This window comes from Oncorhynchus masou, chromosome 3, assembly GCF_036934945.1.
Source record: "Oncorhynchus masou masou isolate Uvic2021 chromosome 3, UVic_Omas_1.1, whole genome shotgun sequence".
NCBI lineage: Eukaryota > Metazoa > Chordata > Actinopteri > Salmoniformes > Salmonidae > Oncorhynchus > Oncorhynchus masou.
This window is the reverse complement of record NC_088214.1, coordinates 26,355,956-26,370,906: the sequence shown is the minus strand read 5'-3', so window position 1 is coordinate 26,370,906 and position 14,951 is coordinate 26,355,956. Positions and strand designations below refer to the sequence as shown.

At 43.1% G+C, this 14,951-nt stretch overlaps 1 protein-coding gene across 4 annotated transcripts in view; it reads right to left on the bottom strand.

The window, feature by feature from the left end:
* LOC135513632 (catenin delta-2-like) overlaps positions 1-14,951 on the bottom strand; it is a 141,155-nt gene that overhangs the window by 51,931 nt on the left and 74,273 nt on the right. For all 4 annotated transcript variants that reach the window (XM_064936503.1, XM_064936506.1, XM_064936510.1 and 1 more), the window contains 4 exons: positions 14,779-14,895; positions 11,051-11,196; positions 9,087-9,639; positions 8,725-8,868 (listed from right to left, as the gene is read on the bottom strand). In XM_064936503.1, the coding sequence (XP_064792575.1) occupies positions 8,725-8,868; positions 9,087-9,639; positions 11,051-11,196; positions 14,779-14,895 (960 nt within the window). The remainder of the gene's footprint in view (positions 1-8,724; positions 8,869-9,086; positions 9,640-11,050; positions 11,197-14,778; positions 14,896-14,951) is intronic.

Genomic DNA, 14,951 nt, shown 5'->3' with positions numbered 1-14,951 from the left:
GCCCAAATAGGTCCACAGACGATACAATCTCAACCACACTGCACACTGCCCTAACCCATCTGGACAAGAGGAATACCTATGTGAGAATGCTGTTCATCGACTACAGCTCGGCATTCAACACCATAGTGCCCTCCAAGCTCGTCATCAAGCTCTAGACCCTGGGTCTCAACCCTGCCATGTGCAACTGGGTACTGGACTTCCTGACGGGCCGCCCCCAGGTGGTGAGGGTAGGCAACAACATCTCCACCCCGCTGATCCTCAACACTGGGGCCCCACAAGGGTGCGTTCTGAGCCCTCTCCTGTACTCCCTGTTCACCCACAACTGCGTGGCCACGCACGCCTCCAACTCAATCATCAAGTTTGCGGACGACACAACAGTGGTAGGCTTGATTACCAACAACGACGAGACGACCTACAGGGAGGAGGTGAGGGCCCTCGGAGTGTGGTGTCAGGAAAATAACCTCACACTCAACGTCAACAAAACTAAGGAGATGATTGTGGACTTCAGGAAACAGCAGAGGGAACAGTAGTGGAGAGGGTAGTAAGTTTTAAGTTCCTCGGCGTACACATCACAGACAAACTGAATTGGTCCACCCACACAGACAGCATCGTGAAGAAGGCGCAACAGCGCCTCTTCAACCTCAGGAGGCTGAAGAAATTTGGCTTGTCACCAAAAGCACTCACAAACTTCTACAGATGCACAATCGAGAGCATCCTGTCGGGCTGTATCACCGCCTGGTATGGCAACTGCTCTGCCCACAACCGTAAGGCTCTCCAGAGGGTAGTGAGGTCTGCACAATGCATTACCGGGGTCAAACTACCGGCCCTCCAGGACACCTACACCACCCGATGTCACAGGAAGGCCATAAAGATCATCAAGGACAACAACCACCCGAGCCACTGCCTGTTCACCCCGCTATCATCCAGAAGGCGAGGTCAGTACAGGTGCATCAAAGCTGGGACCGAGAGACTGAAAAACAGCTTCTATCTCAAGACAATCAGACTGTTAAACAGCCACCACTAACATTGAGTGGCTGCTGCTAACACACTGACTCAACTCCAGCCACTTTAATAATGGGAATTGATGGGAAATTATGTAAAATATATCACTAGCCACTTTAAACAATGCTACCTAATATAGTGTTTACATACCCTACATTATTCATCTCATATGTATACGTATATACTGTACTCTATATCATCTACTGCATCTTTATGTAATACATGTATCACTAGCCACTTTAACTATGCCACTTTGTTTACATACTCATCTCATGTATACACTGTACTCAATACCATCTACTGTATCTTGCCTATGCTGCTCTGTACCATCACTCATTCATATATCTTTATGTACATATTCTTTATCCCCTTACACTTGTGTCTATAAGGTAGTAGTTTTGGAATAGTTAGCTAGATTACTTGTTGGTTATTACTGCATTGTCGGAACTAGAAGCACAAGCATTTCGCTACACTCACATTAATATCTGCTAACCATGTGTATGTGACAAATAAGATTTGATTTGATTTGAAATGCTTACTTACAAGCCCTTAACCAACAGTGCAGTTTAAGAAGAAGAAAATATTTACCAAGTAGGCTAAAATAAAAAGTAATAATAAAAAGTAAAACAATAAAAATAACAAGGCTATATACAGGGGGCACCGGTACCAAGTCAGTGTGCAGGTATACAGGCTAGTTGAGGTAATCTGTACATGTAGGTGGGGACGAAGTGACTATGCATAGGTAACAAACAAACAGTGAGTAGCAGCAATGTACAAGAGGGGGAGGGTATTAATGTAAATTGTCCAGTGGCGATTCTTATGAATTGTTCAGCAGTCTAATGGCTTGGCGGTAGAAGATGTTGAGGTGCCTTTTGGCCCCAGACTTGGTGCTCTGGTACCGCCTGCCGTGCTGTAGCAGAGAAAACAGTCTATAACTTGGGTGACTGGAGTCTTTAACAATTTTATGGGTTTTCTTCTTACATCGCCTGGATGGCAGAAAGCTTGGCCCCAGTGATGTACTGGGTCGTTCGCACTACCCTTTGTCGTGCCTTATGGTCAGATGCTAAGCAGTTGCCATACCAGGCAGTGATGCAACTGATCAGGATGCTCTCGATGGTGCAGCTGTAGAACCTTTTTAGGATCTGAGGACCCATGCCAAATCTTTTCAGTCTCCTGAGGGGGAATAGGTTTTGTCGTGCCCTCTTCACGACTGTCTTGGTATGTTTGAACCATGATAGGTATTACGGACTCAGTCAGGGAGAGGTTGAAAATGTCAGTGAAGACACTTGCCAGTTGGTCCGTGCATGCTTTGATTACACATCCTGGTAATACGTCTGGCCCAGCGGCTTTGTGAATGTTGACCTGTTTAAAGGTTTTGTTCACTTCAGCTACTGAGAGCGTTACCACACAGTCATCCAGAACAGCTGGTGCTCTCATGCATGCTTCAGTGTTGCTTGCCTCGAAGCGAGCATAAAATGAATTTAGCTGGTCTGGTAGGCTCACGTCACTGGGCAGCTCGCGTCTGGGTTTCCCTTTGTAGTCCGTAATACTTTTTAAGCCCTGCCACATCCAACGAGCGTCAGAGCCGGTGTAGTAGGATTCAATCTTAAATCTGTATTGATGCTTTTGTTTGATGGTTCGTCTGCGGGCAAAGTGGGATTTGTTATAAGTGTCCGGACTAGTCTCCCGCTCCTTGAAAGCGGCAGCTCTAGCCTTTAGCTACATGGGTAGTCAAGTGGTTAGAGCGTTGGACTAGTAACTGAAAGGTTGAAAGTTCAAATCCCCGAGCTGACGAGGTACAAATCTGTCGTTCTGCCCCTGAACAGGCAGTTAACCCACTGTTCCTAGGCCGTCATTGAAAATAAGAATTTGTTATTAACTGACTTGCCTAGTAAAATAAAGGTTAAAAAAAAATACAAAAAAAATGCAGATGTTGCTTGTAATCCATGGCTTCTGGTTGGGATATGTACGTACAGTCACTGTGGGGACGACGTCATCGATGCACTTATTGATGAAGCTGATGACTGATGACTTCCTTGCTGAGCGGCCTTTCAGGTTCTGTCGATATAGGACTCAATTTACTGTGGATATAGATATTTGTATACCTGTTTCCTCCAGCATCTTCACAAGGTCCTTTGCTGTTGTTCTGGGATTGATTTTCACTCTTCACACCAAAGTACGTTAATCTCTAGGAGACAGAACGCGTCTCCTTCCTGAGCAGTATTACGGCTGGTCCCATGGTGTTTATACTTGGGTACTATTGTTTGTACAGATGAAAGTGGTACCTTCAGGCATTTGGAAATTGCTCCTAAGGATGAACCAGACTTGTGGAGGTCTACAATTTCTTTTCTGAGGTCTTGGCTGATTTCTTTTGATTTCCCCATGATGTCAAGCAAAGACGCACTGAGTTTAAATATTGGCTTGAAATACATTCACAGGTACACCTCCAATTGACTCAAATGATGTCAATTAGCTTATCAGAAGCTTCTAAAGCCATGACATCATAATCTGGAATTTACCAAGATGTTTAACGGCAGAGTCAACTTAGTGTATGTAAACGTCTGACCCACTGGAATTGTGATACAGTGAATTATAGGTAAAATAATCTGTCTGTAAACAATTGTTGGAAAAATGACTTGTGTCATGCACAAAGTCCTAACAGACTTGCCAAAACTATAGTTTGTTAACAAGAAATGTGTGGAGTGGTTGAAAAATGAGTTTTAATGACTCCAACCTAAGTGTTTTTAAATGTAAATAAATAAGTGTAAATACATTTCACGTTAGCAAGGACAATGGAAGGCATTGGGAGCTTACTCGTTCGCCTCAGGCTTCCCAGAAGGCTTCCCAGAAGGAGCCCCGATCTGCGTCCCCTTTTCTGCCCTCTTTTCTTCACGCGAAAGGTGTGGATCTGGGCCTGTTCCAGTGAAAGCAGGATTTCCTTCTCGTCGGACTCGTTAAAAGGAAACATTTTCTTCCAGTCCGCGGTGAGTAATCGTTTTTCTGATGTCCAGAAGTTATTTTCGGTCATAAGAGACGATAGATATTTGCAATAGATATTTGTATTCCTCTACAATCTCTATGTTCTGACCTCTGATAGATGTTGCAGAGGTAGGTGCTGTATGCTTCCTGAAGTCTATGCACATCTCTTTGGTCTTATTGGTATTGAGGACCAAGTGTGATTCGTCACACCACTCTACAAAGGAATTTAGGACCGGGTCATGGTGTTCCTCGTCATCATGCAACAGGCTGATCAAGGCAGTGTCATCAGCGAAATTAACTTTCCCTTCATCTGTCAGGATGGGAACTAGTACAACTATTAGTGTACAAGATGTACAGGCTCACCTGTTTGTCGGGACATGGACTACAAGGTGACAAAAGCGTTCCACAGGGTTGCGGGCACATGTTGAATTCAATGCTTCAGTGCTGGATGTCCTTTGGGTGGTGGATTATTCTTGATACACACAGAAAAATGATAAGTGTGAAAAAACTGTTTTGCAGTTCTTGACACACTCAAACAGGTGCACCTGGCCCATTATACCGTAAACCATACCCCGTTCAAAGGCACTTACATCTTTTGTCTTGCCCATTCCTTCTCAAAATCATACACATGCACAATCCATGTCTCAATTGTCTCAAAGCTTAAGAGCTCAGTAACTTTCAACGCGGCACCATAATAGGATGTCACCTTTCCAACAAGTCAATGCGTCAAATTTCTGCCCTGCTAGAGCTGCACCGGTCAACTGTAAGTGCTGTTATTGTGGAGTGGAAACATCTCGAACAACAACGCCTCAGCCACAAAGTGTTATGCACAAAATTGTCTGTCCTCGGTTGCAGCACTCACTACTGAGTTCCAAACTGCCTCTGGAAAAAAGTCAGCACAAGAACTGTTCGTAGGGAGCTTCATGATATGGGTTTCCATGGCCAAGCAGCACTACAGCATAGAATGACATTCTAGACGATTCACTTTGGGGAAGGCCCTTTCCTGTTTCAGAATGAAATGCCCCCATGCACAAAGCAAGGTCCATACAGAAATGGTTTGTCGAGATTGGTGTGGAAGATCCCATTGGGATGAATTGGAACGCTGACTGTGACCCAGGCCTAATCGTCCAACATCAGTGCCCGACCTCACTAATGCTTGTCACCCCAGCAATGTTCTAACATCTAGTGGTAAGCTTTCCCAGAAGAGTGGAGGCTCTTATAGCAGCAAAGGAGGGACCAACTACATATTTTGGAATGACCACACACTTTTGATCATGTAGTGTATATTCCCGTCACAAAATAATTGATCAAAACACACTGTTTTGCAATGAAGGTCTGCAGTAGCCTCAACGGCACTCTGTAGGGTAGCAACACGGTGTATTTGGAGGACAGCTAGTTTCCGTCCTCCTCTGGATACATTGACTTCAATACAAAACCTAGGAAGCTTGTGGTTCTCACCCCCTTCCATAGACTTACACAGTAATTATGACAACTTCCTGAGGACGTTCTCCAACCTATCAGAGCTCTTGCAGCATGAACCGACATGATGTCCATCCAATGAAAGGATCAGAGAATTAATCTAGTACTGAAAGCATGAGCTACAAATACCAAGCACAGCAGTGCATAAAATGTGGTGAGTAGTTGACTAAAAGAGAGAGAAAGACAATAGTTGAACAGCTTTAAACAAATGAATTTCTTAAAATATGAAGGAGAAGCAAGAGTGCGAGAAAGAGAGTATTTCATTTTTTTTTTCACTTACTTAGCTAACAAATGCAGCTAGCTAGTTTAGCCTACTCAAACACCCGGCTCAAACAGAGAGGGATGCTATGTTAGCTAGCTGGTAAGCTTATGGTTCTAAGAATTTATTGCCACGGGGGCCTGCCGGTGTAAGTGCTAAACTGCTTGATGACTGTGCACTGTACTGCATGATTGTATCAGAGCGGGTTTACTAACGCTTTAGTTCTAGTAGCTATGTTGACTTGGCATTAGCTAATATGTTGACAAATGTAGGCGGTGTGTAGTTAGTGATTATGATATGAAGGTTTGGCTTGGAAAGATTTTTTCGCCTGGCCACAGACAGCTGATGTGTTGTGCACTGAAGTCCAAAAGCAAAGGAAAAAGGTGAGAGGAGAAGAGTGCGTAGTCCGAAAAGGAATTATCCAACAATCAAAGGGAGATCATGCTGTTTATATGTGGCTGTTACGAAAGTGAACTGTGTTGGAGTGTGATCAGGGGTGTATTCATTACACCGATTCTGTTTCTTAAAACTTTCTTAAAAGGAAGCAAACGTAACTAAAACATACCTGAATTTGTCCAATAGAAACTCTCGTTTGCAACTGCTGGACTAATAATTAAACCCTAGATCAGCTAGATGCAGGCAAGATTGTGGAAAGCACTATTGAATGTGTCAATGTCTGTCACCTTGATTACTCAAATTTGTCTTGACCTATGTTGTAAACTTGAATTCATAGCCTAGGTTGTAGCAGGGAAAATCGAGTATCATGTAGTAGACTTAAACCTGTCAATGTTACTTTGAGCTGGGTGAATGGAATATGAATGAGAGTCATCCAATATGCTGTGATAGAAATAAAGCCATGCTCATAAAACAAATTCTCGTCCTCCCTCATCTTAAACAGCACTGACCGCCACAGCACACAGTGTATATCAGATCAATGAATGTTGATTGACTGAAATAAATATTATCACAAAAACAACATTGTGGCACTGTCTGAAATGTGAATAGGCCTACAAAAAGGTGTCCCATTGCAATGTGTGATTTCATTATATATTTGATGTTGATGCAACATTTTTGGACAACCAAAGAGGCAAAAAGCAACATTGAACCACCAGATGTGAAATGTTGCCCTGGGGGTTGCCTAAAGGCCCACAAAACTGTACCATTTTAGCCTTCTTATGCTATGATTTTACCACCTCAGACAAAATGTCCACATTGTGGGCAAATTATTAGGTCATAAACGATTGTTGAACGTCTTGGCTCGTTCAGTGTGACAGGGTCTAGGTCTGTAGATTAAGTACCACTGTGTGCGGTCGTAGGCTTTGACAAAGTTCTGGCACTGTCAGAAATGTTGAGCCTTTATCCGTGTAGTGTGGTTGGTGTTACGAGCCGATACCAGAAGGAACAGGTCTGGAAGGAACAGGCCCAATACAAACAGGTCCGGCACCTGTGAATAGCTAGATTAATATAATAGTTTGATTTAAACGTTTACATGCTTTGCCAGAACAACGATTTCCCTAATAATCTTGTTTACATGGACATAAACCAAAATCAGACTACCTGATGGGATTTTGATAAAAGCACAAAATCGGCAAGAATTACCTTCAATCGCGTTATTTTTGGGAACCCTCTGACATACAAACTTTATATGTGGAAACAATTTCTAAGGTGCATACTTTCAGTTTTTCCGAACTCACTTCACTAGCGCATAAGCACAGAGGCTTGTGCTGCCGATGCTGGCACATTCGCAGATCAAATACACTAAATTGGTTATATCGTAAAAATCAGCAAAACAAAAATTTGCTTTTTGGTCTTCATCTTAGTTTATGGATAGGCATTAGGGTTAGTAGTGTGGCCAAGGTTAGGGTTAGGTTTAAAATCAGATATTATGACTTTGTGGCTGTGCCAGCTAGTGACCACTCTGCAAGGCCGCCTCCATGGCAAGATTAATGACAATAAATACCAACCTGCAGTGTGACACAATAATCGTAAAAGACAGAATCCTACATACAGTGTGAGAAGGGCTAAAAGGAGGTGAAAGATTAGGTTGAGATTCAGCAGAGGAGGGATACAGTACTGGCTGTGAGGATATGTTCCAACAGCCTTCATGGACAATCTGTACCATCTCAACCCATGCTCAATAAAACACCAGTAAGAATCATGGTATCCCCTCCGGTCTTTCATATAGTAGCCTGCATTCTTTACAAACAGGAAGCAATATCATAACTCCAATTCCCTAGCCTTTAGGAAACTAAAGCTTTTCAGATCGTATAGTAGGATTTGATCATATGCAGTGAAGTGAGGCGGAAATTCTGTGGAGGGGATACACATGCTCATTAAAGAAAGCATTAGGCTAAATACTGTGGAGTGAATTTGACCATGGTGGGTGCCTCATACTCAGTTTTCAATGCTTGAGCATAAATCCTGTGAGATTAATTGAGATTAATTTCTGTCTAATATCTAATGATCTGTGACTACAAAACAAATTGCCATCAAGATACTAATCGGATTTGCATACCTGAACTGAAAAAATGTAGATAAGCTAAACAATCTGATGGAGCGATAAAAATTCTGTTTAAAAAAAAATCATTAGTGTTATTTGCAAGAAAACCACAGTTTAAAGGCCCATCTTCTGAGTTCTACCTGAATGATGAGCTAAATGTGGGGCATTGACTGTTGAAATTCCTGCTTCCTTACTTTTTGGGTTGTTGTGTTTGCTTGATTCCCATCTAATTCTGACATTATACCATTTTTGGTTGCATTGAGTAATTTATCCTATCAAGGATTAATCCAGTGCTGACTCAGAACCTCAAAGAGCCAATAAAAGATTAGCAGCTATCTAAAAACGCTTTTTCCTCTTCAACCTCTCACTGAATGATAACCCCCTATAACCTACTGTGAAACAATGACACTTGGTTGGCTAAGAAGTGAGAAAGCCACAAAGTTCTAGTATAATATAAGGGGATGCCCAGTGCTGCGGGGCAAGGGCTCCGGACCAGCTGACTCACCCTGGTTCTGATTGAGATTCCTGAGAGAGGGCTTCTGGTAGACCCTGTCCTCGTAGATGGGGTCAATGTGGTGCTCAGGAGATTGGAGAGGTCGCAGCTCTGAGCCCAGGTGACTGTGTTGGCTGCTGTAGGAGCCTCTGGACCCTGAACACCACAACACAAACACAGGAAACATTGTAAATTGATTCCAAACATGGTTAATAACGACATCTGGTATTATCAAGCTTATTAACTACAGCATTTAAAACAATTTGAGAGAATATTTATTTATCAATATATAGACAGCTGAACTCATAGAAAACACAATTTTAGACATAATATATATAAAGATATTATCTCTCTGTCTGAGCATGTGAACCCACCAGCCAAGCTGCCAGGCCTCCCGAGGGTGGCGTTGGCGTAGAGCTCGTGGGAGATCTTGTACTGGTCAGAGGAGTGCTGCATGCGCTTGCTGGGGGACAGGGTGGCGTAGTTACCCACAGTGGAGCTGAACTGATGGAGAGGGGACGAACCCGAGGCATTGCCTGAAGAGGCCATGTGCAGTGGAGACGTGGAGGACAGCCCGGCAGACCCCACCACCATGTTTATGGGGGAGCTGGTGCTATAGGACTTTGCCAGCCGGCTGGGGGACTGCTTGGGCGAGGAGACCCGCTGCAGGGTGGCGTAGCTGGGCATGTCGGAGGCTGAGCCAAGGCGCTGGAGCTTGGTGGGCGAGCCCACGGCCTGTATGGAGTGGGGGGAGCTCACGCGTTGGGCGGGCAGGGTGGAGCAAGAGTAGTACATGGAAGGAGTGGGTGGGGCGTCAGGCATGTGGAAGGCGCTGCCATGACTCTGGGCAAACAACTCTCTATCTCTGCACTGGGACTGGGAGGAGTCTCCACTGGCAGCCAGCTGGGCTGCACGGCTAGACGTCACCTGGAGACACACAAGAAGAACCTTATTATTGTTTCAACTGACATTTACTCTGTTCCCAACCCCAAAAGGACATGTATCATTGTTACAGCTGTAAATATAGTGAGCTCTAAAGGTATTGGGGCAGTGACACATTTGTTGCCGTTAAGGCTCTACACTCCAGTACTTTGGATTTGAAATGATACAATGACTATGAGGTTAAAGTGCAGACTGTCAAATTTAGTTTTAGGGTATTTTCATCCATATCATTTAGAAATGACATCACTTTTATACATAGTTCCCACATTTTCGGGGACCAAATGTACTGCGTAACTTGACACTTTTAATGTCAATAAGAATAGAATATGTTTCTAACACATCTACATTAATGTGGACGCTTCCATGATTATGGATAGCCCTTAATGAATTGTGAATAATGATGAGTGAGAAAGTTACAGACGCACAAATATCATACCCCCAAGACATGCTAACCTCTCACCATTACAATAACATGGGAGGTTAGCATTTTATATCATACCCCAAGACATGCTAACCTCTCACCATTACAATAACATGGGAGGTTAGCATTTTATATCATACCCCCAAGACATGCTAACCTCTCACCATTACAATGACATGAGAAGTTAGCATTTTTTGTAAGCTTCTCACTTACCATTATTCATGATTCATTGAGGATTATCTGTAATCATGGTAGCATCCTCAAAGTGTTTGGAAACATGATATTCTTATTTACAATAAAAATGACAATACATTATTTACCATTCATTCTACTGGGCACAAAATAATCAGAAAAACAACCAGAACAAACAGCAAATGCATCCAACAAGTTTGTAGTCACAAGCTTGATAGGGGACTATGTACAAAAGGTGCTGTAATTCCTAAACGTTTCACCTGATACAAATGAAAATACCCTCAAATTAAAGCTGACAGTCTGAACTTTAACTCCATAGTAATTTTATAATTTAAAATCGAAAGTGCTGGAGTAGAGAGTCAAAACTGCAAAAAATGTGTCACTGTCCCAATACTTTTGGAGCTCATGTGTGTATATATTACCGTATTATTATTTTATTTTTTATTATTGTTTCATTTACATCTCTTTTTGACCTGCACTGTTGGAGCTCGGAGCTTAAGAATTTCACTGTACCCTGCAAATACATCTGCGAGTGCGACCCTGTGCATGTGAGTAATAAACTAAACTAATCTAATCTTCCACCTAGATCACATGCCATCTTGAAATCCAGACTATACAGCGAAAAGGCTAAATTATCTTTGACCGTGGCAATCTAAGAGCCTGTTCCAAATGGCATTCTATTCCTTATATAGTCCATTACTTTTGACCAGGGCTCTAAAACTAGTGCACTACTGTATATAGGGAATATGGTGCCATTTGGGACACACAATAAACCTCACCCACCTGGTTGTAACTGTGGATGGCCCCTCCCACCTGACCCCCGCGGGGTGGGGCCTCTAGTGTCTGGTTGCTGTGGTAACTGGCTGGGTAAGGGAGTGTTCCATCCTGATTGTTGAGCTTAAGTGCACTCTGGGATAGCAGGCCTTGTCCTGTTTTGGAAGGAGAGTGGAGCTGAAATATTGAGACAATCTCTTACCCTCTGTGTCTGTATCCCCCATACTCTCTTTCTCCTCTGCGTCCATCACACTCTCACCCTCTCTGCCTCTCTTTCAGCATCTCTCTTCCAGTCTGTCTCTCCCAGTCTCTCTCTCCCAGTCTCTCTGTACGTAACTGCCTCTCTATCTGCCTCTCTCTCTCTCTCTCTCCCTCCCTCTGTCTCTCTCCCTCTTTCAGACCCAGAGAGGCAGAGAGGGAAAGCATGTATAATGGATCAGGAGGAATTGGGAGTCACTGAGCACAAGTGGTGCAGAATGAGGCCGACAATAAAGGTAATCAGACGACAGAGTTGTTTGGGCCTCACTACTCTCGTACGGGTAATTTCAATAGCATGCAGAAAAACGAACGCTGACCTGCATTTTTGTGCTTTGCCAGAACTCCTGTAAATAACAGCACAGTTAGCATTCAATTCAAATAGTAACACTAACATCAGCATTTTATTTCCATAGGCCTACATTTTCATTACATTATCCAAGCAATATTATGCAGTATATTGTATTATATACTGTATATTAGCCACAGTGTTGTAAATCAAAAATAGAATTACTGCACACAAAAATAAATACAATTTACTGCACACTACAGTATAATAGCACACAATCTTCAGCGACATAGCTGTGAGTACTATGCATGTCATTAAATAAAATGCTGTGAACCTGTTTCTGTGTGACCTGTTTCAGTGCTTTACACCGCTCTCAGGTCAGTGAGGCTTCCTGAATTGACTGCCTTCACACCTTCCTCTGTGTTTACTCTCACATCCATGTTGTTCTGGCAACACCCAACTAATTTTCACATTAGCGTGGAGTAACTGGCCCGATGACTGCCTTTGTCACACACATGCGCACGCAAACACACACACACACACACACACACACACACAAGCATCTCATCTCTCACCCCCCCCCCCGACATCATTTTCATTCAAGAAAAGTGAGCTAGCTCATTATGAAAATTATGATTGTAACTAGCACTGAAAATGCTGTCGTAAGTGACTCTTTATTATTTATCTTGTGACATTTATCTATGAGCGGCTATATGAAAATGACCACAGAAATGTTTCTGCAACAACTTCATACTGTTACATATGTGCATTGGAGCATTTAAGTAGTTGAGTATTTCATAAATACCTAATCATGTCAATGGTATCGAGTTTTTGGTTGAGGATTTCTGGAATTTAAGTGAATACTACAGGGTCCTTCTTAGAAGAGTCTGTGTGCGTGCGCGTGGTAAAGTAGTCCAGCAGTCCAGAGGAATATCCCTGGCAAGGTGGTCGCTCAGGGTGCTTTAAATATGCAGGGAGTGGCTCCTTTAATTCATCTAGTCTATAACACATTTCCATTTTTCATCAAGACGCTATTTTTAGCGTAACTGATAGTGAGGGAATGTAGAGTGCAGTGCACGTGCAAACACATCCTATGACACACACGCATGTACACACGCACACGTACGTACGTACACACATAGAAATACAGACACACACACACACAGACAGCATATACTATCTGTATATGTTCTTTCTTTCTAACCCCAAAAACCTCTCTGCTCTTTTCAGCACATTGAATATGAATGTGATTGCTTTATAGTGGCTGATTTGAAACCATATTCCTCGTACACATGTGTACTCTGCTGTGCTCAAAGGAAGCTGCTGACGCCTCGGCGAGACATCATTTCCATATCAAACCCTTGACATACGCTGAATCTCTCCTGACAGCTAATGCTCTCTTAGTAGGTCATAGTAAAAAATATGAAGATCATTGCTTGGATCAAATGAAGTGAGGGCATTTGGGATCAGAAGAAAGGGGAAAACAACTGTTTTGAATGCAGAACGCAAATGTGATAAGAGACTTGAACACCTGCGGTATCTAGTTCCTGATTGAAACGTTCAAAGTCATTGACATCACTCAGTGCTAAAAGAGAAAGATCCTATCACCGAGCATTTCTGTATCTGGTTGATTTTGTATAGATCATTCTTGACATTCTTCTTGACATTTAGACTATTGATAAGCATAAGAAGTGTTGCAGTGAACTTATGCTATTTGTGTTGGCTTGAACAATATCTTCCTGCCTGTTTCATTTGGGACGACATGATATTTGTCTATTTCTAGTGAATTCATGAATTCTAAAATACACTATATATACACAAAAGTATGTAGACACCCCTTCAAATTAGTGGATTCGGCTATTTCAGCCACACTCGTTGCTGAAAGGTATATAAAATCGAGCACACAGCCATGCAAGATCCATAGACAAATATTGGCAGAAGAATGGCTTTACTGAAGAGCTCAGTGACTTTCAACATGGCACCGTCATAGGATGCCACCTTTCCAACAAGTCAGTTTGTCAAATTTCTGCCCTGCTAGAGCTGCCCCGGTCAACTGTAAGTGCTGTTATTGTGAAGTGGAAACGTCTAGGAGCAACAATGGCTCAACCGCAAAGTGGTAGGCCACACAAGCTCACAGAACAGGACCGCCGGTTGCAACACTCACTACTGAGTTCCAAACTGTCCATGGAACCAACGTCAGCACAAGAACTGTTCGTGGATCATCATGAAATGGGTCTCCATGGCCGAGCAGCCGCACACAGCCTAAGATCACCATGTGCAATGCCAAGCGTCAGCTGGAGTGGTGTAAAGCTCGCCGCCATTGGACTTTGGAGCAGTGGAAATATGTTCTCTGGGGATCATCATGAAATGGTTCTCCATGGCCGAGCAGCCGCACACAGCCTAAGATCACCATGTGCAATGCCAAGCGTCAGCTGGAGTGGTGTAAAGCTCGCCGCCATTTGACTTTGGAGCAGTGGAAATATGTTCTCTGGAGTGATGAATCACACTTCACCATCTGGCAGTCTGACCGACGAATCTGGGTTTGTCGGATGACAGGAGAACGTTACCTGCCCCAATGCATAGTGCCAACTGTAAAGTTTGGTGGATGAGGAATATTAGTCTGGGGCTGTTTTTCATGGTTCCGGCTGGCCCCTTAGTTCCAGTGTAGGGAAATCTTAACGATACAGGATACAATTACATTATAGACCATTCTGTGCTTCTAACTTTTGGGGACAGTCCTCATCGCTTAACATCAGTGCCCGACCTCACTAATATTCAGCAATATTCCAACATCTAGTGGAAAGCTTTCCCAGAAGAATGGAGGCTGTTATAATAGCAAAGGGGGGATCAACTACATATTAATGCCCATGATTTTGGAAGGGGATGTTCGACAAGCAGGTGTACACATACTTGTTATGGTGAGGATACAATGTCTTTCATCTTGGAAATCAACATTTTTATTCACGTTTCAACTTTTGAAAAAGGTGACATTCAATGTATATCTAAAATTGTGTGAGATCTGTCGACGTGCCCTTGAGCAGGGTGTTGACCCTGGTTGCTTCTGTGGGTCGCTCTGGATGGGAGTCTGTTAGATCACTGAACGTAATGTAAATTGGCTTCACTGCAAGTAGATGGTATGTTTTAATATATAATTTTTTTTATCTGCACTGTATAACGTAAGGAGCGTCCTTACTGTCACCTGTGGAGAATTCCTGGGAGTCAAGGATCCCAGATTCCTGGAGTGACCTAATGCAGGAGTCCACCAGCTCCAAGCCAGTCGTCAGTTCCTCCTCAATGTCCTTCTGTCCGTCTGTGGAGACACAGCAATGAATGGAGAAGCAGGATTATTGTCCCGTTACCTCACAA